A 27,756-nucleotide genomic window follows, 5' to 3' on the forward strand; every position below is an offset into this window, starting at 1 on the left:
GCCGAAAGAGGCGGAGGAGCCGCTTCCGCCGCTTCTGAAAGCGAACCAAGAAGCGGGCTGTACTATCAGAGACGTTTGCAGGGGGGGGGGTAAACCAGAGGGGAAGCACTTGGATTAATGAAGATGCCCCCCTCCCGCCATTGATGTTCATTTGGAGTTCTTCTAAGCAGAGTCTCGAAAAGTCTCAAAGCCATAGCGAAGGAATCCCACTGCGAGCGGCGGAGAAAATTTCGCCCGCCTACCCCTCTCGGCTCGGTGAATGGTTCATTCCGGCTCTGGTCATCGGAGGCTCAGTACGCGGCTCTCTAAGCGTCCTTGGTTGGTTGAGGCCCTCAGGTCGGTATCGCGCTTGAAGGCCTTCAGGCCAGGTAAGGTTTAGGCGTATTAAGAGCGGGGTGGCCAAAAAAAAGGGGGGGTTGTTAAAACGAGAAAAGGGGGGGGGGGTTGCAAGGAATTTCCAGCGCGTCTCTCCAGACTGTGTAAAAAGAAAACAAAAAAAGGGAGGACGATTGTTAAGTGTCAGTGTTAAGCCAGGAGTAAGGAACGGAAAACCTGGGATTTCACAGTGGCGCCAACGGAGTAGGAACCAGCGATAAGACTTTGGGGTGAAGGTGTGGACCCCCCCCCCCAGGGGTGCAGCAAAAGGCAGATTCCGTGTTTTTGTTACGAAGAGACTGACTGCCATTTACACAACGTTATGGGGGCCCCCTGGCTTGAAATGCCGTGTCCAGTCCTGGTTGCCTCACCCCCTTGCTGGAAGCAGTGCCGTAGCTATGCGGGGTCGGCGGCTAGCCGGGTTTGTTTATTTCCTGACCCGGGTGAAGCCTCCAGAGGGACGCCATTGAGGCTGCAAGCCTGTCTGTGTGTACCGAACTGGGCCTTTGACCTGGGTGAAATAAAGCCTAGTTTCTTTAGCTTCTGACTGGAAGCCACAAGGAGGGCGAGTAAGTGCACATGCAAGTGGCACGTAGGTCCTGCTTGCAGCTGGTTGGCCACTGAGAGCAAGATTATTCAATTGGCCTTCGGTGTGATCAAGCCAGGCTTTTCTTCAGTTGTAACAGAAATGTTTAAAATTATGCATGATAGAATGCAGTGCATAAAGAGAAGCTTTGCTCCCTTTCCATTAAAGCACTAGAATTTTTGGACGTTCAGTTAAAACTGATTTGCAGTAGGAGATTAAAGCAGACTACTTAGAAGTAAGTCCCATTGTGTTAAATGAGGCTAACTCCCAGGTAAATTGGAATAGGACTGCAGCCTTAATTTTTCTTTTATTCTACGATGTTTTTGTTTAACTGTTTACAAGTGGCTTAAATGTTTTAGGCATCCATACGTTATCTGTTAATTTTATTTTATTTTTGGTTCTCTTTCTTCTTAGTAACTATGGTGAATATTTTGCATCTTGTGCGAGAACACTGGGCCTTAAGTTTGGTCCCCATAGGATTTGTGTTGGGATGTTACTTGGACAGGAAGAATGATGAGAAAATGGCACTCTTCAGAAACAAAAGCAAGTTATTTCAAAGGTTAGTTAAGTGAAATATTGACATGTTATTTGATAGGATATTAACACTATTTTGAAACAACAGGCCTGTTCTAGCAGCCTTGTACCCTGCATTACTTGGGAATTCTGAGAAACCAAAAAATCAGTGCAGTTTTGAAAGGTTCAATCTGCAATCATGATTCAAAATGGTGTCCAGTTATACCTTGGCTGGCATGGCCTAGTCAATATGTAGTAAGTCAAAAGAGCCCCACACAAAGCCTAAATGACATGGGACCAAATTACCAAAAGAAGTACCTATTCTGATCTCAGCCTCCCAAGCCTTAAAAAAAATCTGTTGTAGTTTTCTCTGTGTACCTCATTCATCCAAGATGAGAGATGTTATCATCAAGAGAGAAGGTTGGTTGTTTTTATTTTCATCCTTCTCTTAGAATGCCCTATCCACAGGAGTTTACACGTCCAGTATAGCAATGTTGGAACCAAGTGAAGTTGCCTTATAGCCTGTAATTTTTGCTTATACAGTGGTACCTCGGGTTACAGATGCTTCAGGTTACAGACACTTCAGGTTACAGACTCCGCTAACCCAGAAATAGTACCTCGGGTTAAGAACTTTGCTTCAGGATGAGAACAGAAATTGTGCGGCGGCGGAAGCGAGAGGCCCCATTAGCTAAAGTGGTGCTTCAGGTTAAGAACAGTTTCAGGTTAAGAACAGACCTCCAGAACGAGTTAAGTTCTTAACCCGAGGTACCACTGTAATATATATTTTTCACTGCTTTTTTATTTATATTATTTTATTAGACTTTCTTTAACATTGGCCTTTTAAAAGTATTTTATTGTATGTTTTATATACAGTGGATGCTCAGGTTGTGAACGTGATCCATGCGGGGTGCATGTTTGCAACCCGCAGCGTTCGCAACCCATATCTGCAATTTGGTGCATATGCGCAAAGAGCGATTTAGTGCTTCTGCACATGCGCGACCGCCAAAACCCGGAAGTAACCCGTTCCGGTACTTCTGGGTTTTGGCTGTCCGCAACCCAAAAAACTGCAACCTTGAAGCAGCTTTAACCCAAAGTATGATTGTATTTTTGGTAACTGCTTAGACACTTAGTTGACAATTGATATACAAATTTTGTTAAATAAATAAATAAAAACACCAGGCAAAGCCTTTGGCCAGTCAAGCAATTTTTTGTTTCCTTTAAGTTTTTAACTGCTTCTTTTATCTTTTTAATCTTTTGTAGTATTATTTATCAATGCTTGTACTTAATCTTCAAATTATTATTATGAAAGGAAATATATAAACATATTCAATCATATAAATACGATTATACACCCATATAAAGAAAATAGGGATTTGGATCTTAAGTGAAAGCTACACCATTAGTACTATTATGATTATGATTATTATTATTATTTTGCAAGCAAATATGTGCTCATATTGATGTTAAAATTGCTAGTGGTTGTCATGCAAAAGCGGGAAAATGGATGGAGACTACAGTGTTAAAAAAGAGGCCCAATTTGGCACACATGTTAGAAAAAAAGTATTAATGCAATTAGAGTTTGAATTGTAAATGTAAAAAACCATGCTATCCCATTACAGCTAGTTGAAGTAGGGTGTGAAGTTTGGGGGCACAAATAGAGGGAAAGTTTATTGAGGATGTGCTCTTAAAAGACTTTCAGGTTGATGGTACGCATGTTTATTTAGGAGAAAGCCTCCTGCCTGCCTCTTTCCTGTAGCGCTCTCTTGCTGTCAACACACACATGCTTAGGCATATCATATTGGCCTGAATATAAGACACACCCGGAGATAAGCCACACTTTTAAAATTCAAGGCTTGTTTGTGGGTGCAGCCCGCCTCCTGGCACTATTGCCCTGAATGGGCTTTTCCTTTTTGCCACTTTTCCAAGCTACTGCAGCTGTTCTTAACCACTCCAAGGTTCTCTTCAGTGAGCTGGCTAAAGAGGGACATATCTGTTCCTTCGGGTCATTCTGCTTCTTTGCTGCCCAAAGAAAGGATATTATAGAGTTGGAAGAGGTCCAGAAAAGGGGAACAAACATGATCAAGGGGATGGAGGAAAGGTTGCAGCATTTGGGACTTTCTAGTTTAGAGAAGAAGCTAGTGAGAGGCAACATGAAAGATGTTTATAAAATTGCATATCATGGAGAAAGTTGATAAAGGTTTTTCTCCCTCTCGTAACACTAGAATGTGGAACCCATTCCCATAGTAGGCTGCGAGAGCAACCAACTTGGATGGTTTCAAAATAAGATTAGACAAATTCATAGAGGATAGTACTATCAGTGGCTACTAACCCTGATGGCAGTGTTCAGCCTCCAGGGTCAGGGGCAGTAATGCTTCTGAATACCTATTGGTGAAAACGGCAGGAGGGCAGAGTGCTCTTGTGCTGGGGTCATTTGCAGGTTTCTCACAGGGATCTGTGAGAACAGGAAGCTGGGCTAGATGGGCAATTGGCCTGATCCAGCCTGCTCTTCTTAGGTTCAGTAGAACATAGAAGTGGCAGACACTTCTATTGCCAACCCCCAGAAATAGGTACAAATTGTACAAATGGGTGACCTTTGCTTGTGAAAAATGTTGCACAACCACTGTTACTGAAATTATACTTTGTGACCAGCTTGTGTGCAACCATTTGAACAATATCAACTCGCAGGTTGCTTGTGCTACATTGCAGTGGATCTCCCCTATTTCAGTTAGCCAGGGTTCAGCCCCCAATCAGCTGTAAAGCTCACTGGGTAACCTTTTGCCAATCTCTGTCTCCCAGCCTAATTATTTCATAGGGTTCATACAAAGATAAAATGGGATAGTCAGTTTTGTATAAAGAGCTTAGGGGGATGAGTCATGAACATAATTTGGGGAGATGTGAGGGGTAATGACAACTACCTAAATGCCTTTGATTAAATAAAAGGCAAAAGGGAAATCGTTTACACAAATTTGATTTGAAGGTTGTTGTTTTTAATGATGTTTTTATTCATCGCTTTGTGAGAAGTAGTGGACATAACAGTTCAGAAGTTAAGTCTTGCTTTCCAAATCAGTTATAAAGCATCTAATTACTTAACAGAACATATTTTACATTTATAAGCTATGTTCTGGAATAATTCATTCCTAATTTTGTGGTCCTCTATTTCCTTTCCACAGGGAATTGAAACCTGGAGAAGAAGTCACGTGGCGATAATGCATTAAATGAGAAATGCTTCCATATAATTAAACTTGTATCTGTAAGAAGTGTGTGATTGTGTTATCAAATGAAATGAGGAAATGAAGAAATATATGGGCACTTTCCAGCCAGTTAAAGTGTAAACCTGAAGGACTATCTCTCTGTGTATGAACAAGCTTGTACCCTGTTCTCAGGCATACTTCACTGGCCATACAATGTTGGTAGATGCTAGATACGGGCCCTTTTTGGTGGTGATGCTGCAATTGTGGAATTCCTTCTCGGGGGAGATCAGACAGGGCCCTTTTCATTCCATTAAAACAAAAAATGTCTTAACATTCCGCTTAAACAGACATTTTGAGTTTTAAAAAATGGGTCATGACCAACAAAGTCATGTTCAGAGTATTATTATTTGACTTGTTAGTTGTTTGTTTCACAGAAGTTTCATAATACATTGTAATGTTGATATGTTCACACGAAAACACATGCAGTCCATTAAAAATACAGGAAATAATATCCTCTCTCCTGCTCCTCTCCCAAGAGCAGCAGAAAGCTAACAGCAAAACATCATCATCATAATCTATCAAAAGCCTGGAAAAAGAGAAGTTTTTACCTGACACTGAAAATAGCTGGTTAGGCCTGGGCGATGTATCAATACATTGCCTGGACCGGTATGAGTGCCAGACCACAATGGTGGCTTCACCCAGTGGTATATCATGAATGAACCTGTCACCGCTTCTGAGTCCCTCCTGCCACCAGTGCTTTGCGCACTAAAGGAAAAACAAACGGCAGCCGGGCAAAGAGACCCTGGAGCAGTGGCGGTTTCACTCAATATACCGCTGGGTGAAACTAATCATACCCTGGCCATCATATAACTGAGGGAGGAACTGCCAAAGGAAAGTACTTGGTCATGTGTCTGTGACCATTGGTTCAGCACAAAAACCCACTCTCTACTAACGGAACACTGCTTTCCTGTTTCATTGCAAAGAGTTGGGCAGTTCATGTACTGTGATAGCTCCTTGGGGACCCAAGCTGACACCGTAATGGCGGTGCCCTTGAAGCCCTATAGGGCTGCAGCAAAAATAACTTCTTGCAACATGTGCAAAGATGGCAGCAGTTTCTGAAGGATAAAAATACCTAAAATGCTCAGACTCCGTTGCAATAACACACAATCTTTAAAAAAGACAGGACTAATCTATACTGGTGAGTTATAATGTGTTATAAAAATGTGACACCAGGGGGTGCTGTACAGCAGTCAATGGAAAATTGCGCTGGGAGCTATACAGTATTTTTCTTAGCGTTTTTTGGATCAGTATAGACCCAGCCTGAACTGATGGCATGAGGCAATAAAGAAAATTTGTAACTGACCAATAAAGTACATAACTATTCAATGAGGCTAACGTACAGTTAATAACAATATAACCATATGCCATAAAGTGCCCACCCCATTCTGCAAATCACTTCTCATCAATCATAAGGATCCTGACTTCTATGGATTAATACATAATTCATTAATACTTGCAGAGAGCTCCATTTTTAAAAAATAAACTTTTGATAGGCCCTTGCTCAAAACCGGTGATGTAGCAGTGGCAGGTACAATTATGAAACACGCATCTAAGGCTTCAACCTGTTACTTTTCTCTCAAACATCTCTGCAATAGAGCCCTTATTTTAAGGATATGTACTGTTGTTGTTGTTTAGTCGTTTAGTCGTGTCCGACTCTTCGTGACCCCATGGACCAGAGCACGCCAGGCACTTCTGTCCTCCACTGCCTCCCGTAGTTTGATCAAACTCATGCTAGTAGCTTCAAGAACACCATCCAACCATCTCATTCTCTGTCGTCCCCTTCTCCTTGTGCCCTCCATCTTTCCCAACATCAGGGTCTTTTCCAGGGAGTCCTCTCTTCTCATGAGGTGGCCAAAGTATTGGAGCCTCAGCTTCACGATCTGTCCTTCCAGTGAGCACTCAGGGCTGATTTCCTTCAGAATGGAGAGGTTTGATCTTCTTGCAGTCCATGGGACTCTCAAGAGTCTCCTCCAGCACCATAATTCAAAAGCATCAATTCTTCGGCGATCAGCCTTCTTTATGGTCCAGCTCTCACTTCCATACATCACTACTGGGAAAACCATGGCTTTTACTATACGGACCTTTGTTGGCAAGGTGATGTCTCTGCTTTTTAAGATGTTGTCTAGGTTTGCCATCGCCTTTCTCCCAAGGAGCAGGCGTCTTTTAATTTCGTGACTGCTGTCACCATCTGCACTGATCATGGAGCCCAAGAAAGTAAAATCTCTCACTGCCTCCATTTCTTCCCCATCTATTTGCCAGGAGGTGATGGGCCCAGTGGCCATGATCTTCGTTTTTTTGATGTTGAGCTTCAGACCATATTTTGCGCTCTCCACTTTCACCCTCATTAAAAGGTTCTTTAATTCCTCTTCACTTTCTGCCATCAAGGTTGTGTCATCTGCATATCTGAGGTTGTTGATATTTCTTCCGGCAATCTTAATTCCGGCTCGGGATTCATCCAGCCCAGCCTTTCGCATGATGAATTCTGCATATAAGTTAAATAAGCAGGGAGACAATATACAGCCTTGCCGTACTCCTTTCCCAATTTGGAACCAATCAGTTGTTCCATATCCAGTTCTAACTGTAGCTTCTTGTCCCACATAGAGATTTCGCAGGAGACAGATGAGGTGATCAGGCACTCCCATTTCTTTAAGAACTTGCCATAGTTCTTTTCCAGCCTGTCTACTGAAGGTGTGGGAAACCTGTTGTCTCCTAGGTTTTGCTGTACTACAACTCCCATCACTGGGTTTTTGTTTTTGAAAAGCCGAAAAGGAGCTGTACAGCTGTCAAGGAAGGAGGAAAATAGTGGATAGATATGAAAAGGGCAGCAGCTGGTGTGAGTCTAATTAGGGTTAAAAAATAAATTATATAAAGGATAAGACTCAGGAACTCAAGGCTCTCTCCACCCCTAACTTGAGCTCGAACTATTACTTTGTACTATGATCGCAATAAATTAAAAAATTGTCAAGTAGCACCTTAGAGACCAACTATGTTCGTTCTGGGTATAAGCTTTCGTGTGCATGCACACTTCTACTATGATGGCGCTGACCCATCGACTGAGCAAGATCAATTTCCTGAGGGGCACGTCAGGGTTATCTCAAAGCACGGCGTCGAAAGGGAACCTCTCTTCTACACGCTTCTCTCCCACAGCACTTTTCTGTTCCCCCCTCCCCTTTCAATCGGAACCGGAAGTGAAGGCTGCCACGGGTAGCCGCGAGCGTTCTCTGCCCCTCGCGTGCCTCTTTGGGGCGATTGTTGCGTTCATAGAGATAGGTGGCGGCGTGGGGGAGAGCGAAGGCCAGCCTATCCGAGGGGAGGGGGGAAGCGGTAGCCACGGCGATTGGCTGCAGCGGGTCACGGGGCGGAGCTTGGATTGGCTGGGCGGAGGTCATGTGGTGTGGAGGCTGCCTCTGGCGGCGGCGGCCGTGATAGTGGTGGGAGACAAATAAACATGGAGGCCATCTTCCACGAGAGGGTAAGCGGAGCGAGAGTGGCGGCGGCTGAGGGGGGGCTGTGGGGGAAGCGGGAGAGGCTTTCCTGAGGGAGGGGAGGCTCGAGGGGGCAGCCGCGTGGCTTCGGCGCTTGCCGTCCGCCTGGCCGCTCCAGGGGTTGCATTGGAAGCCGCCTGGGGAAGCCTCTCCCCCTGGACACAAGTTTATGGACCTTCGGTTGTGTGAGGGGCGAAGGGGGCCCTCGTTTTGGGACGCTTCAGTGGCACTTAGTGGGGGGGGGCAAGTTAAGCAGTTGTTGTTTAGTCGTTTAGTCGCGTCCGACTCTTCGTGACTCCATGGACCAGAGCACGCCAGGCACTCCTCCCGCAGTTTGGTCAAACTCATGCTGGTAGCTTCAAGAACACTGTCCAACCATCTCGTCCTCTGTCGTCCCCTTCTCCTTGTGCCCTCCATCTTTCCCAACACCAGGGTCTTTCCCAGGGAGTCTTCTCTTCTCATGAGGTGGCCAAAGTATTGGAGCCTCAGCTTCAGGATCTGTCCTTCCAGTGAGCACTCAGGGCTGATTTCCTTCAGAATGGAGAGGTTTGATCTTCTTGCAGTCCATGGGACTCTCAAGAGTCTCCTCCAGCACCATAATTCAAAAGCGTCAATTCTTCGGTGGTCAGCCTTCTTTATGGTCCAGCTCTCACTTCCATACATCACTACTGGGAAAACCATAGCTTTTACTATACGGACCTTTGTTGGCAAGGTGATGTCTCTGCTTTTTAAGATGCTGTCTAGGTTTGTCATTGCTTTTCTCCCAAGAAGCAGGCGTCTTTTAGGGTTCCCTAATCCGCAGACCCTCCAAGGGTCCCTGTTTTCCAGGGACACCCAGTCCCGGATTTACAGAAGCCGTCGCAGTTTCTGATTTGATCCCCGAATGTGCCGCTTTTCCTTAGGGCATCCCTATTTTCATCGGAGAAATGTTGGAGGGTATGGCGGAATGTCCCTATTTTCTTTGGAGAAATTTTGGAGGTATGGAGTTATCCGACCCCATGAGCCGTCTGAAGGCAATCTTGTATAGGGAAGTGGGTTAAAAGAAAAGTTTAATTATGTTTTTCTATATGTTGGAAGCTGCCCAGAGTGGCTGGGGCAACCCAGTCAGATGTGTGGGGTATAAATAGTGAAATTGTCATCATGGAATGGGACGTCTCTATTTTCATTGGAAAAATGTTGGAGGGTATGAATCCATCCTAATTGCTTTTATGGTCTCTGCTCATAGTCATAATAATAATAATTTTATTTATACCCCGCCCATCTGGCTGGTTTGCCCCAGCCGCTCTATATTTCTATACTATCCTTGTGTCCTATCGCATGAAAGGTGGGGATGTTTAGAGAGAGAGAGATTTTTAAGATCACCCTTGTATATTGTACCCAATCCTGATATTTGTTAGAGGATGGGTGATCTCGAAAGTCTGAAAAAAATAACGAAGTAAACTCTTGTCCTCCGCCTTTTTCTACTGACAGGATACTAAGGATCATTGGAAATGGCTAATCCCCTATTAAAGCATGTTCATGTAATTGTAAGCTGGGTGGCACAGAGGAGTGTTTTTCTTTTAATTCCTTCCTGGTGGGGCAAGTGCGGGGCAACTAACCCTGCTGCTAGTGGCAGGGAGTACAAAATAGGGAAGTGGTGGTTCGGCTTGAAGGACAAGGGTGAGTCACAATCCTAGTTTGAAGGGCGCTGCTTAGTTCAAAACATTGTCTACTCCACTGACATCTGTATAATGTATATTTGCTGTGCCTTAGCTACTTTACTTGTACAGTATTAAATATTTTTTCCCCTGTCCTAAACATATGACCAGCTTGCTATTTTGAAAACATGTGATTTTTTAAATAGTTTGATAATAGTCTTGCACATGACATGACTTTCTTTCCTTTTGGCACAACTTTTTTCATCTTTCATTTTTTCATGATATCTACTAGTGATAAGGCAAACATGCTTGCCTCCAAGGTTCAGTCACCTTATCAACTTATAAGCAAGTGTGATATATTCTGGTCACTCCTGCATTTCACTTCTGGTATAACATAACTTGATTAGCTTCATGAGTATATTGTATTGCTTGTGTTAATTGACTGGAAATAATTTACCACATTCATATCTGGTCCTTGCTCCAAGGAGCTCATTGTACCATTCATGGGCTAACTAATTTGATCACTTAAGGTAGTTCAGACTGAAATGTTGTGACTTTTTTCAGGACTGAGACACATTTAAAAGAAATATATTTTTCAAGTCAAACACTAGACACCCCATTAAGTAGAAACTGTACTAGATTCCTTCCAGGTCTTAAACTTTATTAATATTCTTATAAATTAACTCCCCCTCCAAGGTTTTGGGTACAGTTTAATAGATTATAGCAAACATATGTGGAAGACACTTCTGTACACAATGAGGTTACTCCGTATCCCCTTCTACAGCTGTTGTCTCTTATGCCTTCCAAAAAGCAGCTCCAGAGCATTAGTCCAGCTTGACAGCGTGAGAAGCAAACTTGAGCTCCACTTTAATGATAAACAGTTCTTAAAAAAAGATTCCACTTCTATGAAAAGAAAAAAAACTTTGTATGAAATGTTTTCAGAAATTTAAATGCAGAGCTCATGTTCTATTTTCTGAAGTAAGAAGACACAGGGATATAGAAGCCTTTTAGCTAAATCAGTTGTGATTGCATAAAGGCACAAATATAATTATATGTCTCAAAGATACATCATCCTACACACATTCTTTCTGACAAAACATTGTGCACACCCTGTTTCCTCAACTTCTAAGCTGGAATGTGACATTGTCGTTGTTGTTTTGCAAAGCAGCCCTACATACAGGCTGAATGAAAATGTTCTGCCATCAACACTTTGTTTGAAGTTGGGAAGTGTTTGCTACTTCATTCTGAACCCAATAGTATGATTGCACAATTGATGCCCGAAGGATTCAGTCAAGTCACCACTGGCTTCCTGTTTGTCCCTTAGTATAGCCCTGAGCCAAGGACTGTTCTCCCATCCCCAGAATTATGCCTTTTATCCACTTTCTCCCATGCAGGCAAATAAATGGGGAAAGAGGCTCTTTAATACCTTCTTCAGCTGTGAACCACAAGATGTTCTCTGTCCTCATTATCTAAATCCCTCTGTTTGCCTGTGTAGTAGTTTGTCCATGGTGGCAAGCTGCTTAGAACTCTTAGAGAGCCTCTGTTTATGGTCACACTTGCAGTGCAATCCAATACATGTTTATCGTGAAGTAAGCCCAACCATGGTTAGTCTTGCTAGTTCTCAGGTAGATGTGCATATATGATTGCAGTCTTAGTACGGGAGGTGATGATGATTACAGTGGTACCTCAGTTAACGAACTTAATTCGTTCCGGAAGTCCGTTCTTAAACCAAAGCCATTCTTAAACCGAGGCGCTCTTTCCCTAATGAGGCCTCCCACCACCAGTGCCCTTCCACGGTTCGACTTCTGTTCGTAGACCGAGGTAAAGTTGGCTAATAAGAACACTACTTCCAGTTTTGCAGAGTTCATATACTGAATAGTTCGTAAACAGGGCTGTTCTTAAACCGAGGTGAAAAGGTAAAGGACCTCTGACAGTTAAGTACAGTTGCAAACGACTCTGGAGTTGCAGCGCTTATCTCGCTTTACTGGCCGAGGGAGCCAATGTTTGTCCGCAGACAGTTTTTCCAGGTCATGTGGCCAGCATGACTAAGCTGCTTCTGGCAAAACCAGAGCAGCGCACGGAAACGCTGTTTACCTTCCCACCTACTTGCGCTTTGACATGCTTTTGAACTGCTAGGTTGGCAGGAGCAGGGACTGAGCAACGGGAGCTCACCCCGTCATGGGGATTCGAACCGCCAACCTTCTGATCGGCAAGCCCTAGGCTCAATGGTTTAGACCACAGCGCCACCCGCATCCCTTAAACCGAGGTACCACTGTATTTCTTTTTTTCAGTTTTCTGTTGTGAGCAACAAAAGTGACTGAAGCGTTTCAATCCCTCGAATATTTGAGTGATTGTGTTAAAGCTTCTGTCGCGTTTCCTGCTGAGGAGGATTGGGTTAGAAAGCAAGCAACTAATTTAACTATATCCCACTATTTAGTCAAAGTAGCTTGCAACAGTTGCAAGCCATTAAAAAGATGCGACAAAAGATGGTGGAAGGATACTTGAGTATAGTCATACCTCGGATTACAGATGCTTCAGGTTGCATTTTTTTGGGTTACGGACCGCCAAAACCCAGAAGTATTGGAACGGGTTTCGGCGGGCATGCATGCGCAGAAGCGCCAAATTGCAATCCGTACGTGTGCAGATGCATCGCTGTGGGTTGCAAACGTGCATCCCGCACGGATCATGTTCGCAGCCCGAGCGTCCACTGTATATCAGTCCCTTCTGGCACCTGATGGTCCACATGCCAGGTTTTTCCCTGCAGAGGCAGGGACAAGAAGGAGCTGCAAATGGATTTGGGCTGGCTGAAAGTATTGCTTGTGGGGATAGAGGTAATGTTGCTGACCCTTCAGTCTTCAGTTGTAAATATGACTCAAAGGATTGCTGACCCAAAGACTTAAATGTTTTTCTATCCTGTGACCATTAGCATAATTGGCATTGGGAAGTTCAATCAAGTATGACAACCACATTGAAGAAGGGAGAAAATTCCAATTCCATATATTTATGAATAGATGTGTGCCTGACAATGTTAGCTGCTATTCACATGCCTGCTGACATCAGGCAGTAGCCCTTGATGGAGTTGTACCTCAGTCTGCCTAATAGGAGACCAAATTATTAAAAATACTTTTTTCAATAGCTTTTCCTGTCCATTTTCTCTTCATTTGGAGCAGTGGTAAACTTTATTATTGTTTACCACTGTAACACAACTGTATTAATGTGCATATTTTGACACAGAATCCAATATGTGCAACAATATGCGTGGCCTAGTTTGCTAGCAGCTGAACAGTAAATATGTGGGGATTGATTGGCCAAGAGAAGAAAGTCCTAAAGACGCAATTCAGAAAAGCTCAAGTGATTGGGACTGTGCTTCTGCCGTTACACAATTTTTGTGACATGTACCTTTGCATGGACTTCAGTTGCTGGATAATGCTTCTATAATAAAAATGGCAGTGACTTAAAAGCTCTTGAAGAAATTGGAAAACAGTCTGTTCAACTTCGTGTCTATAGACCTGTCCATTTCACTGTCAAGAGATGGAGAGCATTTCTCAAAGTGACAAAACACAGAAGTCTTTTAAAAACACAACATTCCAGCTAAAGCAGTTGAAGCTGATTATTAATGGAGAATTCTCAATTCCTTAGGTGTAACTTGAGTTAATACCTCTTACGTACCTTCCAACGTAAAGCATAGTTGGTTTAAGATAACCCAAATTAGATCTTTCATGAGGTCTGTACTGTACAGGGGGGAAGGCATTCAGGCCCAAACCTCATTTGAATACATGTGTTTACTGTCCTCAGGGCAATTTAAAGGGTCAGTGTGCTTATTGGCAGCCCATATTCATCAATCTTTCTTCAATAAAAAAACCAGTCTCTAATCCTGGAACCAACATTAGCTCTCCTGGCCATTGAAAGGAGTTAGCAAAGCTAGCAGCTAGACTCAAAATCACCAAACATTGGAAGTCTGCATCAGGTGGGGTCCCTCAAGAAATGAATGGTTTAAGAGGATGTGAGGCATGGCCTTGTGTGAGCATTAACCAATCGCAGGGGTTCTAAAAGGGATCACAAAGCAATACCATTCTGATGTTGTATAGTCTCCGTTCATACACTATATAAATAAAAATAGCACGTTCATAGACCCTTCCGCCCATGACATATGCCTCTCTGTGGTGAGACTACCTTATTGGTATGTGACTCTTACTTTCCAAATGTCCCTTCTTAGAATTTATCTTATTATGATATCTGCAAAATTGTACAGAGCCTTCTGTTAATTTTATTCCCACTGCAATAGCATACTCCACACAACCATGGTCCTTTGTGTCTTTATTATTTATCTTGTTTGAATGTTGTTTTTGAAAGCTCAATAAACACGTCCTTAAAAAAACCCAGCATTTGAACAATGAAACCATGGCAAGACATTGTAATGTTCATTGTGGCGTTCTTTTCTTACATTTCCATTCGTTAGCAAGAAGGCTCCCTGTGTGCCCAGCATTGCTTGAATAACTTACTACAAGGAGAATATTTCAGTCCTGTAGAACTGTCTTCTATTGCACAGCAACTGGATGAAGAAGAGCGAATAAGGATGGCAGAAGGAGGACTTTCTAGTGAAGAGTATCAAACATTTTTACAGGTAACAGCCTTTAAAACTTTTCAGATGACCTGGCATTAATTCACCAGCTTGTTTTATGCAAATTTAATATGCTTAAAATGGGATTGGTCTACCAAATATATTTCCTGGGTACCTATTTTATTTGCCTGGGGTGGTTTATGGTTTACTAAAAATATGTTTAAGCATGAATAAATTATGAAGAATGGGCATAACTCATTCTCAGCTTCTGCCCCACCCCCTGAAGCCTTTCTAGTAATATGGATTAATCACCTTCCCCCTTTTCAATTTGTTTTTGAACAGCAGCCTTCTGGAAACATGGATGACAGTGGCTTCTTCTCTATTCAAGTAAGCACTCTCCTTGTAGTCTCCGTTCTTAAAAAAAGTAAAATGTTTACATTTTAAAAATGCAGTGTGTTTTACTGAGAGTTCAATCTATGTTCACATTTTTGAGCCTGTTTAGGAGACAGTTCAGATCCCTGTGGCTGCAACCCTACAGATAATTTTGATCTTTATATGCCACTAATTTTTCAGTAACATTTAGGCAGCCCTATACAGTGGTGCCCCGCAAGACGAATGCCTCGCAAGACGAAAAACTCGCTAGACAAAAGGGTTTTGCGGTTTTTGAGCTGCTTCACAAGACGAATTTCCCTATGGGCTTGCTTCGCAAGACGAAAACGTCTTGCAAGTTTGTTTCCTTTTTCTTAACACCGTTAATACAGTTGCGACTTGACTTCGAGGAGCAACTCATAGAACGCAGTGTGGTAGCCTTTTTTGAGGTTTTTTGTGATTTTTGAAGCTTTTCCAAAACTTTTCCGACACCGTGCTTCGCAAGACGAAAAATTCGCTAGACGAAAAAACTCGCGGAACGAATTAATTTCGTCTTGCGAGGCACCACTGTAGTTTTTATAGACGTTTCCTTTAAATCAGAAGTCTTCTACATACTTGGGGTTTGTGGTTTACATGTATCTTCCAAAGTGGCAAAAGCATTAAAGTGGTGAATGATTCTTTTATTACACAATTGAAATATGCAGTTATACAATTTCATTTTGTTTGGTGACGTGAGATAATTCCCTTCAATTTGTGCTCTTGGGAAATAGATCAGCCCATGGGTCCTCTAAGGCTTATATTTAATGGAAACATTTCTTCATTTTTCTGAATAGTGCAGCAAGAAAGTGATAATTGCAGCTCCATGTTGTGCAAGGCCTGTCTGTAACAATTTTAGTGTTCACACTGATGTTTCCTGAATCAGGCAAGCAAAATGTGAAAGGTGTGATAATACACACGCACATTGAAGAAACACTTTCTTGTTTGCATTGTAAGCTGTTTCATGGGTATCTCAGACTAAAAGATGGACTATATATTTAGTAAGTAACTAGTGCCAAGAAAATATTGAGTAAATAACTAGGGCCAGGAGCTTCAGATCCGTGTACATGGCTGTGTGAGAGCTCCACACTTCACACGTATGCTACAGAAAACACCAGTGTTAAAAAGAAGAAGAAGGAAATCCTTGAAACTGGCAGACTTACAATTGCAGCTTGCAACTTACAATTCCACTTTGCTTTAAATAGTATTCCTTTTCTTGTACAGGGTGTCTGAGGTGAATTGTCTCTGTGATTTCCCAACTGCCTTTTTCCTAAATAGCTTTAAAAAGTGTGTGCCAAAAACTGTATTTTGAACTGAAAATGTAAAATTAAATGTATTTGACATTCTTCAGAAACATGCAGAAAGTATTTTGGGAAGGTCTCAATAGTAATTCTGGATAGTATACTTCTTGTGCAAATATCCTGATCTGCTTAGAACATGGGTGGTTTTTGTTTTGTATCTTAGAGCATGCTAGGACAAAGTGAAATCTTTTGTAGTTATGGAGCTTGCTGAATTAGGCAAATTACCTCTCAATAGCTTGCCAACATCCAGTTCAGGCATTCGGCATAATTGAAGTGCAAAACAAAACAAAGTGACAATTGTATAGTTGTTTATAACACCAGTTCAGGAGTGTTATGCCTTTTGAGAATTTCCTTGTCAAATTGTGTATTCGTTATTCACCCTTAAATGTGTTATATATGTGGTCTGCTGAATGTAGATTCATGAAGGTTGACTTTTGAATTTGCTCACCCCAGTGGTTTCCTTTTAATAAAACTTAATTTTTTTCCAGTCCCAGCTTTGTGAAAACCATATATTTGTTTTTATAGTGGCTAAAATGGTTGCATTGCTTAAATTTTATAACTGACTGGTTTGTCTCATGAAAAGTGCTGTTTTTTGACAGGTTATAAGCAATGCCTTGAAAGTTTGGGGTTTAGAACTAATCCTCTTCAACAGCCCAGAGTATCAGAGGCTCGGGATCGACCCTATGTAAGAATTTCTTTTTAGCTCCCTGCTTCCATTATACCAAAAAAAAAAAAATGCAAGAAAAAGAAACCCTATCATTTTCCTCAGAGTTCCTTTTGAAAATTAGTATATCAAGTTCTGGTTTTATCCCCTCAGCATTTTCTTTTTCATATTATTGAGGCCTTACATGTCCATTTGTCCTCTGAGCCTTCATGACATCTCAGTATCTGTGGCATCACAGAATGCTGACTTTGAATGGTACGTGGCATCATATCTGCTTTATGACATCATGGTGTGTGTCTATTAATATATATGCTTTATATATACAAAAATATCATCAAAAGAGTGCTATCCGAATACTCTGAACCATCAAAATATTTAAATGATCAAATATCTGATTGAAATTGTAGCTGAATTTAATAAAATGCTTAAAATGATAACAAAATGACACCAATGATAGCAAAAAAAACCCCAACCCTTTAAAATACGAGCTCTATTAATTCTTTGTATACGTTGTGTTTTTCTTCTTTTAGAAATGAAAGATCTTTTATTTGTAACTATAAGGAACACTGGTTTACAGTTCGAAAATTAGGAAAACAGGTGACATTCTATTTTTTTTCTTGTTTAAAAATTAACGTCAAGCTTGGGTGTCAGAAGAATGTTGCTCTTAGGGCCAAGTATTATAATTGCGTATTTGACAGCCTAAGACTGTAGTTGAATAACATTCACAGCTGTTTAGTTGCATCACAGAACAACCATGTAGTTTGGCATAAATGTGCATAATATGAAGGGCAGCATCCCAACAACATTCCAGCCTTTGGGCCACAGTTCTTCCTTTCAAATCATTTGCATGACGGCATCTACCAATACCGGGAGGAGTGGGGAGATGATTGTATTGTTTATTTCTTTAAGAAAGCGAGAATGGGGGAGCACTTCAGTGTTTGACAGCGGCTGCACAGCATGCAAAGAACTAAATGAAATGAGATAGAGTTTAAAAATAAATAAATTAAGTAACCCACTTTTTTAAAAAAGCAAACCTTATCCTGTGAGGAGACGGGGCTAGTATTTGCCACTTAAAAATAAGAGAGAATAAAAATAAGATAATCTGGCATGTTGAAGAGCTGTTGCTCATCCTCCACGTCACAAGTTATATAAAATAAGATGCTTCAAATAGTTGTGGCAGCTACATTCCATGAGGCAGTTACAGTCATAATTTGTTTTCTGTGGTGAGAACATCAATTGGGGGGGGGGGTGTTTACAAATTGTTATACCTTGAGTGTTCATGAACACAGGTCTTTCTCAGCAGAAGCATGAGATATTTGGACTGCCTTCAATAAATGAACAAAGACTGCACATTTAGTTGGGCATTTACGTAAAACTGTATCCTGCTTTTCATAAAATGGTTTCCCATCAGTTAAAAATTTGATGGCAGGTGCTGTACACCAACAAATGTTAGATACAGGCCCTGTCTTCAGTCTGTCAGACAAAAAAGGCAAGATGAACAAATGAGGGGAGCAATCAGTTCTATAGTGCCAGTACACAGTGTTGGGGTTGCCAAAAATGAACTCCTGGAACACTTTAAGTCACCTATTGACATCTCCTACTCTAGTTGGTAGGTGCCTGTTGTGCTGCTTGTTTCTTCTGAGATCTAGGTGAACAGCCAAATCATCCTACATAGAATCATAGAATTGCAGGGTTGGAAGACACCCCAAAGGGTCATTAGTTCAACCCCTGCAGTGCAGGAATCTCAGCTAAAGCATCCTTGACAAGATCGCAGGAGCGTTTTGGCTGACGTAATCAAAACTCGAGAATGTATGGTGAACTGTGCCCAAACTAGGAGATGGGGCATTTTAAAGAATGAGGCATGACAGTTTCCGGAACATAAAGAGTATTGGAGATGTAAAAATGCACCCTATATCAGTTCAGTCAAAGGATGTTCTAGGTTGAACGTTTAGTTGTGGCAATGAAATTTAATGTTAAATTAATTGCTAATAAGTTATACCTTGGAAGTACACAAATCCCACAAATCTTTATTAGGCTATAGTGGCAACCCTACTGAAATTTCAGATGAAGCAGGCAATAAAAGTACTCAGTTCATTCACTCGTGTTTGAAAATTATGTGTACTCATAGCAATTACATATAGAGCAGGCAGGTGTTTGCCATGTACAAAAATAAATGGACTAAATCACATGTTAACTACTTTTATTTGAAATCTTTTTTTCTAAAATTACAGTGGTTCAACTTGAATTCTCTCTTGACGGGTCCAGAACTAATATCTGATACTTATCTTGCACTTTTCCTGGCCCAGTTACAACAGGAAGGTAATGGTAACTTTGAAATATTGAGCCCTGTTATTTGAAAGCAAGAGTAAAATTCAAAGGCCAACCAATGATGCTCATGCAAGAAGTCTGTCTTCCTCAATTTTATGAATAAAACAATGACATCCACTAAGTGTACTAGTTATAATGAAGGGAAGGCAGAATGCAAAATACTGGCAAATGACAGTTTTATTCTCTTCCCTATTCCCCCTGCTCCCCCCCCCCATTGTAATGTTTCTTGATAAGTTTTGGTCTCTCATATTTTGGCTACTTGCTTTTACTTTCTTCAAGGCTATTCAATATTTGTGGTAAAGGGTGACCTTCCAGATTGTGAGGCTGACCAGTTACTGCAAATGGTTCGGGTGCAGCAGATGCAGCGGCCAAAATTGATTGGGGAAGAGATACTGCAATCAAGAGATCAGAGGTAAGGTAAATAAAAACTTGTATTTTAATCAGTGTTGAGCGTTGGCTGTGAGTAATATTGAACTCTGAAAGTAGGCAAGGAAATACAGTAAGAGATAACAACTACCCTTTTGTAGCAGGAGCGAGAGTAATTCGAAACATCTTTCTCTCTGCCTGCTTTTATCTGCAAAACTCTTTTGTGTAGGCTAGAGATGAACTCCTAGCTTCCTTGTCCCTGAGTGTTCCCTTGCCACTTCTTCCAACTTCGTGGCTGTTGTCCTCCACACAATACTAAGTAGGACATATATTTCCCTATGCCACCTTATCAGTGGGAAGGTTGTATAAGAACAATAAAAGGTGCAGGCAGCCCCCCATTGACGTGTGTTCAATATGTGTCTGACCATGTATGGCACCAAACCCGGAGGTAACCCAGAAACGTAATAAAAGACGCCCCTAAGAAGGCGGAATGGGGGCAGAGTAGGTAGTGGGGGCAGAACGGGGTGTTTGCAGGCTTTTTCAATTACACCCAATTTCATGGAAGTGTGCTATGACGCAGAACACAACCCCACGCAAATCAGGGGTTGCCTATATATCAGATTTGGAATTACAGTGGTACCTCGCAAGACGAATGCCTCGCAAGACGGAAAACTCGCAAGACGAAAGGGTTTTCCGTTTTTGAGTTGCTTCGCAAGACAATTTTTCCTATGGGCTTGCTTCGCAAGACGGAAACGTCTTGCAAGTTTGTATCCTTTTTCTTAAAACCGTTAATACAGTTGAGACTTGACTTCGAGGAGCAACTCATAGCACACGGTGTGTGTCTCCGTAGGGGCAAGAACGCGTGAAGGTGGGTTCTGAGGGAGAGGGAGCTTTGTTTCGGCGAAAAATAGCAAGGCGCGCACACTTCCCTCCCCACAACTCCCAGTTAGGGAGGCCAGGCTCCGGGGCTCTTCGGACGGGGCTCCTTCCTTCTCCCCCCCCCCCAGCGCCCCGGCGGTGACAAGAGCGCCTGCCCGGGCCCTCCAGCGCTCGCCCTGTGAGGGGCACCCCCTACCTGCATCTCCGCGCTTTCCAACCCCGTGATGTCGACGGCTGCGGCAAGTTTGCCTCTCGGTGTGTGTGCACGCGAGTGTGTGTTCTCGCCCCGCTCGAGTTAGTCCCGGCGCAGCGCGGGCAGCAGGTGAGTCACCCTTTGGCAGCGCGGAAGGCGCCGGGCCAGGCAAGGTCAGCTCGGGAGCCACCAACGGGCTGGATGCACCCCTCTCCGCTCGCGCGCTTCTGGCTGGCTGGCCGGCTGCAGCAGCAACAGGGGCAATAGGCATCCACCGTCGCCGACGCTCCCTCCCTCCCTCCTGCCCGCGGCGGGCGGCTGGCTGGCTGGCGCTCTCGCTTTCTTTCGGGCTGCTGCTGTAGAAGGGATTTTGCACCAGACAAGTTTTAGGCCGGTAGGAGTTTTGACTACCGCGGCGACAGCAGCAGCAGCAGCAAGACGGCGCCGACTGTAGTGCAAAGGGTCGGAGCAAGGCGAGCCGAACCGATCCCGGGGGCTCAGGCAGCAACCTCCGCCCCGCCTCCCCCCACGCCCGCCTCTCCCTGCCTCCCAAGCACCCCCTTTTTTGAGGTTTTTGAAGACTTTGGTGATTTTTGAAGCTTTTCCGACACCGTGCTTCGCAAGACGAAAAAAATTGCAAGACGAAAAAACCCGCGGAACGAATTAATTTCATCTTGCGAGGCACCACTGTACAAGTTTTACATTATGTCTGTATAGTGCACTGCTTGGGGGTGGGGGAAACTTCATTTGTATAGAAACTCTAAAGAGCATGCTTCCCATAGCTATCCATTTGAATGAAAATCTACCAAGGAATCCAAGCAGAGAGGGCTGTTCCAAAGAGCCCACCCATGATGATATTCACCATCTTTCCTCCTGCCACACCTCTGTTGAAAGGCATCCTCAATTATTAGATTCATACTAACCATATTCCATATCTTAAGTCAGCAAAGCATTTTGAGCTCTGCTTACCTGTTTAGCAGGTTTCCAGAATGGCAAAACAACACTTGTCTTTGACTACATAAATGCCATCAGTTGTGACTCATAAAGAAATGAATGTTCTCACTATGATGGAGAAAAGTAATTTCGTTGTCCCCGATGGGGGCAATGACAATAAAGATATTATTATTATTATTAAAAACCTAACTCAGTTAACCAAAGTGTAGTGCAGTTTAATAGGTGTGTGGCAACACTGCCTAACTTGGTGGAGGGAGTGCCTGCCTCTTCCAGAATTATTGACGTGAAGAAAACCCCCATTCCCTGTTATCCTCTATTGTTACGTTCCGGGCTAGAGCTGGGAATGCAGCTTGAGAATTATTTTGATACTTAGCATGGTTTTGTTCAAAGTAGCTCCATCAGATTTTTCATGTTGTTTTCTACTCTTTCTACTGTTTTATGTGCTATGGGGGGGGGGGATCAATAAGTTTAAATCTTTTTTAAAAAAAGATCTTAAATGTTTTTCCCACTGCTTTGAAAATGTGGTAGAACTTGAAATCATTGGCGTTAGAGTAAAGCCATTTTAAACTTTGTAATCCTTGCAGGGTACAAAAAACAGACCTCGAACCAGCTGTAGATGTTAATCCTCCCTTCGATGGTACAGGCATGTTAGATGAAGATGAAGAGAATTTCCAAAAAGCACTTGCTCTCAGCAGACAGGAAATAGATATGGAGGATGAAGAAGCAGATCTCCGTAGGGCCATTCAACTTAGTATGCAAGGTAAAATGCTCTTTTAGTTTGCCGCCCCTGAAATGCCCCCTCCCTGTAGACCCAGCTGTCACCATCCTTTTTAAAATAATTTAATCAACAGGCAAGACTTATTCTCTGAAGACTTTCAGTCGGTGATTGGTGGTGGTTTTTATTTTTTTATACTGCTAATTTTTTTAGGAGGAATTTGGATTATAAACCACTGAAAAACTGTAAATGGAAGAGTAGAAAATTAAAATCATTTTAAATTTAATCTGCTCTATCCCAATAATGGTGTATGTACATGTTTTAATTTTAGGAGGTGGCCTTAGAAGTGGTTTCCCAGATTCTTGCACACAAAACGTCCCACATTCATCTGCAACAAGCCACTCTGAATCCCTTACATCAGAAGAGCTGCGGCGGAGAAGACAGGCCTATTTTGAAAAGTAATGTAGACACTGCAAAGTGGGATTTGTTCGTAGCAATCCCAGAAGTATTTCATTACTTGGCCATTGCATTAAGTAATACCAGTGTTTTACTGGTATCTGTAACACTCTCTCCTGGGCCTCATCACATTTGATTGATTTATGATCAGTTAATTTATTCAATACTATTTTCACATCAGTGGTTGTCTAGTAAATGCTTCCTCAATTCTGTAGATGTCTCGATTACTTTGTAAAAAACATTTGGGTGGGTAGCTGTGTTTGTTTGCTGCAGCAAAAATAACAGTGTGTTGCTTTTGATTCATTTTATTCTTGGTTGTGGCACAGGATTGGGCTAGGTTTTTCCATCCAGCCTAATAAATATTTTAGAATTGGGTGGATAATTCTTTTAAAAATGTATATAATTGACTATCAAAAAAAAGCACCGCTACAGCTCATCACTCTTGTTAGGTCAGTACTTTACAATCTTAACACAAATACTGTTCCATTACTGAAAAGGAAAATGAAGCAAACTAAGGGTTTGCATCTGATGTCACACAAGCTGAATTCTGTTCCAAAAGGGTCCCCCAAAGCCCTGGGGCAGATTTGGAGGGGGGGAAGCAAGGGGAGGATGGGAAGAAGATGTCCTGTTGCACAAGCAGAGGTCTGCGAATGGGAAATCTGTTCCACTCAGGCAACAGCAGCATTGAATGAAACTCTTAAAGCCAAGATGGGAAGGCAATGAACAACGCGGGTAGCAGGCCTTTATAACATTGCCAAGGGCAGATCTTGCTGTGAGTGTTATTTAAACTGGTATGTATGTGAATAAATATTTACCCTTACTTTACAACATCACTGAACTTGTTTAGGCAAAATTAGAACTGCATATTTAGATTCCACTTTTAAAACTATTATTGACTGTTCTAGACAGCAGCAGTTGCATCAGCAAGTTCAGAACCCAGGTTTCCATGATGCACCAGTTACAAATTCAAATACACTGGTCACTGATCCAGGTATTACTTTACTTCTATCATATTACCATATATGTGTTACCTTACTGTTCTGCCTACTGTTTTCTACATGATGTTTTCAGATGTCAAGGAAAAAACAATTATCTGACTTTTAGAAGACATCTGAAGGCAGCCCTATTTAGGGAAGTTTTTAATGTTTGATGTTTTATCGTGTTTTTACTATTCTGCTGGGAGGCGCCCAGAGTGGCCAGATGGGTGGGGAATAATAATAATAATAATAATAATAATAATAATAATAATAATAATAATAATAATAGTCTTTTCTTTCTAACTTGATGGGTCATCATTTCAGTCTTTACTTGGGAAGATTTGGTATGGCTATCTGTATAGTTTAGCAAGTGAATGAATGATATGGTGCATGTTTGTGTATTTTCTACTAACTGCCTAGCCTCGTGTTTCAGTCAATCAAGAGGCAATCCAGAGCAATGACTAACTCATCATTAGCCATGACTGCAGGTGCACCTATAAAGAATACAAAAAGCAGAAACTAGTTGTCAGAAGTGCCAACCATGAATATTTGCTGTAGTTCAACACATTTCAGAATTGAAGTTCTTCAGGAACAATCTAGAGAGAATCAAAACTGTAAAAGACAACTTTTGGCGTTCTGGAGCCAAAAGTTTTGACTCGCAAGGCGTTCGACTTCCAAGGTATGACTGTAGTTACCCAAAGAAGCCATCATTTAAGACCAGTGTAACAAAGAAAACAATACAAATTGTTAGAACTACATTAACAAGCTCTTCAGTTCTGACATGCATTGATTACTAGTTGGCACTTTGGATAACTAGTTTCTCCTCTTACTTTTTTTTGGGGGGGGGGCGGGTTTGCAGCCATAAAACATAATTGGGTTGCTTACAGTATACTATCGCCAGTGAGGGCCCAGAGTACCCCAGTCATACATGCTGTTTGATCTCCAGAGCAAGCAAGTCTGATTTCTTTCTTCATGCCACATTACAGGGAAGAAACTGATATGGAGCACTATTTTGAAAGGCTCCTTTCTTGGAATTCTCCATATTGTATTTGTTGGATCAAGACAAGTGCAAGTTGTTATTGATCTGCTTGTTACATGCTCTAGTAACCAGGATAACCCTTCCACCCCCACCCTCTAGCAGATGGGTGCATGCTGAAAAATAAAAAAACCTCAACTGCTATTAAGATCCGAGCATTTTATCAGGGAAAAGGTACAATGAAGTCAGTAAAATCTAAAAAGAGAAATGACATATACATTTCCCCTTTTTATAGCTGTACAGTGGTACCTTGGGTTAAGTACTTAATTCATTCCGGAGGTCCGTTCTTAACCTGAAATAGTTCTTAACCTGAAGCACCACTCTAGCTAATGGGGCCTCCCACTGCTGCTGCTGCGCCGCCAGAGCACGATTTCTGTTCTCATCCTGAAGCAAAGTTCTTAACCCGAGGTACTATTTCTGGGTTAGCAGAGTCTGTAACCTGAAGTGTATGTAACCTGAAGCATATGTAACTCAAGGTACCACTGTATTTTAGAACCTAATGCATTTTATCTTCTATTTTGCCAGGAGGTGATATGAGTGAAGAGGATATGCTTCAGGCAGCTATGAATATGTCCTTGGAAACTGTTAGAAACAGCTTGAATGCAGAAGAAAAGAAATGACAAAAATTCCTAGTTTTATTTTATCGAAACACTAAATCCTGTATTAATCCTATGCGGGTGGTATAAAGGTAGGGTTCATTTCACTGATGTACCAAAGCAGGATATAGCCCTAAAACCTATGGGGCTGAGGATCAGAATTAAAAGGCAATTGCATATAATAAAAATAAAGTCTTCTCACCTCAAGGTTTTAGTTCCCCATGCCACTAGTTCTAATCAAGATTGTAGATTTGCTGCACGTGAGCAAAAGGATTATCAGTTTGTCCTAAAATCTCAACTCACCTTCCTGATCCATAGATGTTAAGGGCAAGTTAGTGATTCCTTCAAATAGTTGTATGGGGTAGGAGCCCTGTTCAGTTGTGATGGCGTATTCATGCGGGTTTCTGCACAGCAAAATCAACTGTACCCTGTTACACAGAGGTCCGGTCCTGAGGCTTTTCTGTTGGGATGCTAGCCAGCATTGGGTGACACCTGCAGCTTCATCGGCTCACGTACATGCCTTAAGGCATTCCAAACACCTCTGTATTTTTGATATTTTAAGCCTATATAAATATAATTTGCCTTTCACTTCTGAAAGATATTTCTGTTACATAGTTTTTTTAAAAAAGGAAAGTTGGCTTGTATTCTCAGTCCTTCTTACGAAAACTATTTTAATAGACGAAATTAAATAAAGTTATTTTACCAGTATAAGAAAAGATGCAAAAAAAGGTCTGGTTCCAGAACTGAATTTTGATTGTTTTAAGGACTGCAAGAGATACAAACTAACAAGCCCATCTAGCATCTTTTTCAACTGTAAATATTTTTCCCTTTTTTGGAGGAGGAAAGGGAACGTTTTCATTTGTTATACTCTTTCTGCTAAATTTTGGGCAGTTCTGCCCTCAATGCACTGTTTTAGCACTCTGATTCCCTGAACATTGGTTGAATAGCTGAAGTAACAAGTTGTGGAGCATATTTCAGAACCGGTTACTTTAATTCCTATTCTGTTGCATGGGAATTCTTTTCTGATCCCTCGTTTTATCCTTTCTCCCCGTTCCTGTGTTTCTATACAAGTGTTCGGCTGGATAAGCAAAAGAAACTGCCTTACATTGAGTGAAACCATTGGTCTATTTAGTCCAGTACCGTCCCCTCTGACTGGCAGTGGGTTCTTCAAGGTCTCAAGCAGAGGTCTTTTCCATCCCTGCTACCTGAGTTTCTTTTAACTGGAGAAACCTGGGGTTAAACCTGGGACTTTCTGCATGCAATGCATGTACTCTGCCACTAAGCTAAGGCCTTCCCAGAATTCCAGGCTTCTTTTTTTAGGAGTAAAGAAGATGAGGAAACACTTTAATGCCATGACTTCAGTGCCACCTGTACATCTGCTTTCTGAAATGAACCCTGCATGGTTACCTATGTGTTAAGAATGGATATTCATAAATGAATGTGTGTGGGTGTGTGATCTATCAGATGTTAATGAATGTCCTCTACCTGTAAGATTTTTGCCGCTTTTCATGAATGGCCTTTGTTCATGCACCTTACAGTTTTTTTTTTCTATCGTCGTGTCTGTTACTGAGGAAAATGGGGGAGCAAACTTAGAGTTATTTTTTTTATTCTGTTAGTGGAGGTATACAAGAGTACTACGGGAGGATGACCACATTTGGCATTCTGTATTACAAAAAAAAACTGTTTTAACATTTTTATTTTTATTTTGTAAATGGTGCTTTAAGCATATATTATGTTTACATATGTATCTTATGGCTATGGTCTTGGGATGTTTACAGTGTTCAGACTGTATACTCTGCTTAAACCATAGGCATTTGCCAGGTATACCAAGAAAAATATTGCAAAACCTATTGTTAATTTCTTTTGATAATGTTTTCAAAATTAATTATATTATTGCACCATCTTGAAGTGTCATCCTTAGCTACTGAATGATAGATAACTGTATGCAAATATATGGTATGACAAAGGAATACATTACAAAGAAGAACACTTGGATTTTGATAATGTTTGTTTACAACATTGAGCTTTAGATGCTTGGCTAGTTACAGAAGCTGAATCGCATTTATCTTACTTGCATGCTTCATGTTTTGTTGATCTCTCTAAAAACCATTGCATAAGGATGGATAATGGGATTTGGCCCTGAGGGTAAGCATTGCTTTTAAGAATGCATCTAGCTTTACCATTTCCATAAAATTAAGGCAACACTGTTTTGTGCTACACAATTTACTTGATTTATTAACAGGAGGAAATTAGCTTGCCAAACTTAATGCACCATCATTGTTTTTAAAACTTCTGCACCATTAGTTACATAAAGCTGTCTGCGTTGATTTTTTGTTTTTGCTTTTAAGGTATTACTTGAAAACAAATATGCGAATGGATTCATATAAAACATGAAATCATACCAGTCTGTAAAAATGATGATTTTTTTTCCTTTGTACTTTTCCAATAAATCGTGTTCTTTTGAACAAGTTGAATCTG

The 27,756-nt window shown here is 41.7% G+C and overlaps 2 protein-coding genes and 1 long non-coding RNA gene across 7 annotated transcripts; 2 read left to right on the forward strand and 1 right to left on the reverse strand.

Moving 5' to 3' along the window:
• Nucleotides 1-16: 16 nt before the first annotated feature.
• NDUFB1 (NADH:ubiquinone oxidoreductase subunit B1) lies at nucleotides 17-4,731 on the forward strand. Of its 3 annotated transcripts, none has more exons than XM_082234472.1 (3): nucleotides 17-336; nucleotides 1,376-1,520; nucleotides 4,645-4,731. In XM_082234472.1, the coding sequence occupies exons 1-3, from the start codon at nucleotides 144-146 to the stop codon at nucleotides 4,679-4,681; spliced, it is 375 nt and encodes a 124-aa protein (XP_082090598.1). In that variant the 5' UTR covers nucleotides 17-143; the 3' UTR covers nucleotides 4,682-4,731. The 3 variants fall into 3 exon arrangements, with proteins under 3 accessions (XP_082090598.1, XP_082090599.1, XP_082090600.1); XM_082234473.1 differs by having other exon boundaries at nucleotides 17-318; XM_082234474.1 differs by having other exon boundaries at nucleotides 160-368.
• Nucleotides 4,732-8,071: 3,340 nt separating this feature from the next.
• Nucleotides 8,072-27,752, forward strand: ATXN3 (ataxin 3). 3 transcript variants are annotated; one of them, XM_082234038.1, is made up of 11 exons: nucleotides 8,072-8,197; nucleotides 14,307-14,471; nucleotides 14,751-14,795; nucleotides 16,714-16,799; nucleotides 17,309-17,375; nucleotides 19,010-19,097; nucleotides 19,386-19,518; nucleotides 22,083-22,258; nucleotides 22,545-22,671; nucleotides 23,575-23,660; nucleotides 25,208-27,752. In XM_082234038.1, exons 1-11 carry the CDS (start codon nucleotides 8,174-8,176, stop codon nucleotides 25,300-25,302), a joined length of 1,092 nt encoding a protein of 363 aa, XP_082090164.1. In that variant the 5' UTR covers nucleotides 8,072-8,173; the 3' UTR covers nucleotides 25,303-27,752. The 3 variants fall into 3 exon arrangements, with proteins under 3 accessions (XP_082090164.1, XP_082090165.1, XP_082090166.1); XM_082234039.1 differs by having other exon boundaries at nucleotides 14,754-14,795; XM_082234040.1 differs by having other exon boundaries at nucleotides 8,088-8,197; nucleotides 14,311-14,471.
• On the reverse strand, nucleotides 18,024-19,003 carry LOC309539031. Its single transcript, XR_014222615.1, has 2 exons — nucleotides 18,371-19,003; nucleotides 18,024-18,340 (listed from the first exon to the last, which is right to left on the reverse strand). It is a non-coding gene; the product is annotated as an uncharacterized lncRNA (long non-coding RNA).
• Nucleotides 27,753-27,756: the final 4 nt, after the last annotated feature.

Source organism: Podarcis vaucheri (assembly GCF_965113315.1).
Source record: "Podarcis vaucheri genome assembly, chromosome: 1".
Classification (NCBI taxonomy): Eukaryota; Metazoa; Chordata; class Lepidosauria; order Squamata; family Lacertidae; genus Podarcis; species Podarcis vaucheri.

What these genes read in the sequence shown, in the direction of transcription:
- NDUFB1 (XM_082234472.1), top strand. Translation starts at nt 144, where the DNA reads ATGTTCATTTGGAGTTCTTCTAAGCAGAGTCTCGAAAAGTCTCAAAGC. An exon ending in TGGTTGGTTGAGGCCCTCAG is followed by an intron (nt 337 to 1,375) that starts GTCGGTATCGCG and finishes CTTTCTTCTTAG; the next exon opens with TAACTATGGTGAATATTTTG. An exon ending in AAAAGCAAGTTATTTCAAAG is followed by an intron (nt 1,521 to 4,644) that starts GTTAGTTAAGTG and finishes TCCTTTCCACAG; the next exon opens with GGAATTGAAACCTGGAGAAG.
- ATXN3 (XM_082234038.1), top strand. Translation starts at nt 8,174, where the DNA reads ATGGAGGCCATCTTCCACGAGAGG. An exon ending in AGGCCATCTTCCACGAGAGG is followed by an intron (nt 8,198 to 14,306) that starts GTAAGCGGAGCG and finishes TCCATTCGTTAG; the next exon opens with CAAGAAGGCTCCCTGTGTGC. An exon ending in GTGGCTTCTTCTCTATTCAA is followed by an intron (nt 14,796 to 16,713) that starts GTAAGCACTCTC and finishes GTTTTTTGACAG; the next exon opens with GTTATAAGCAATGCCTTGAA.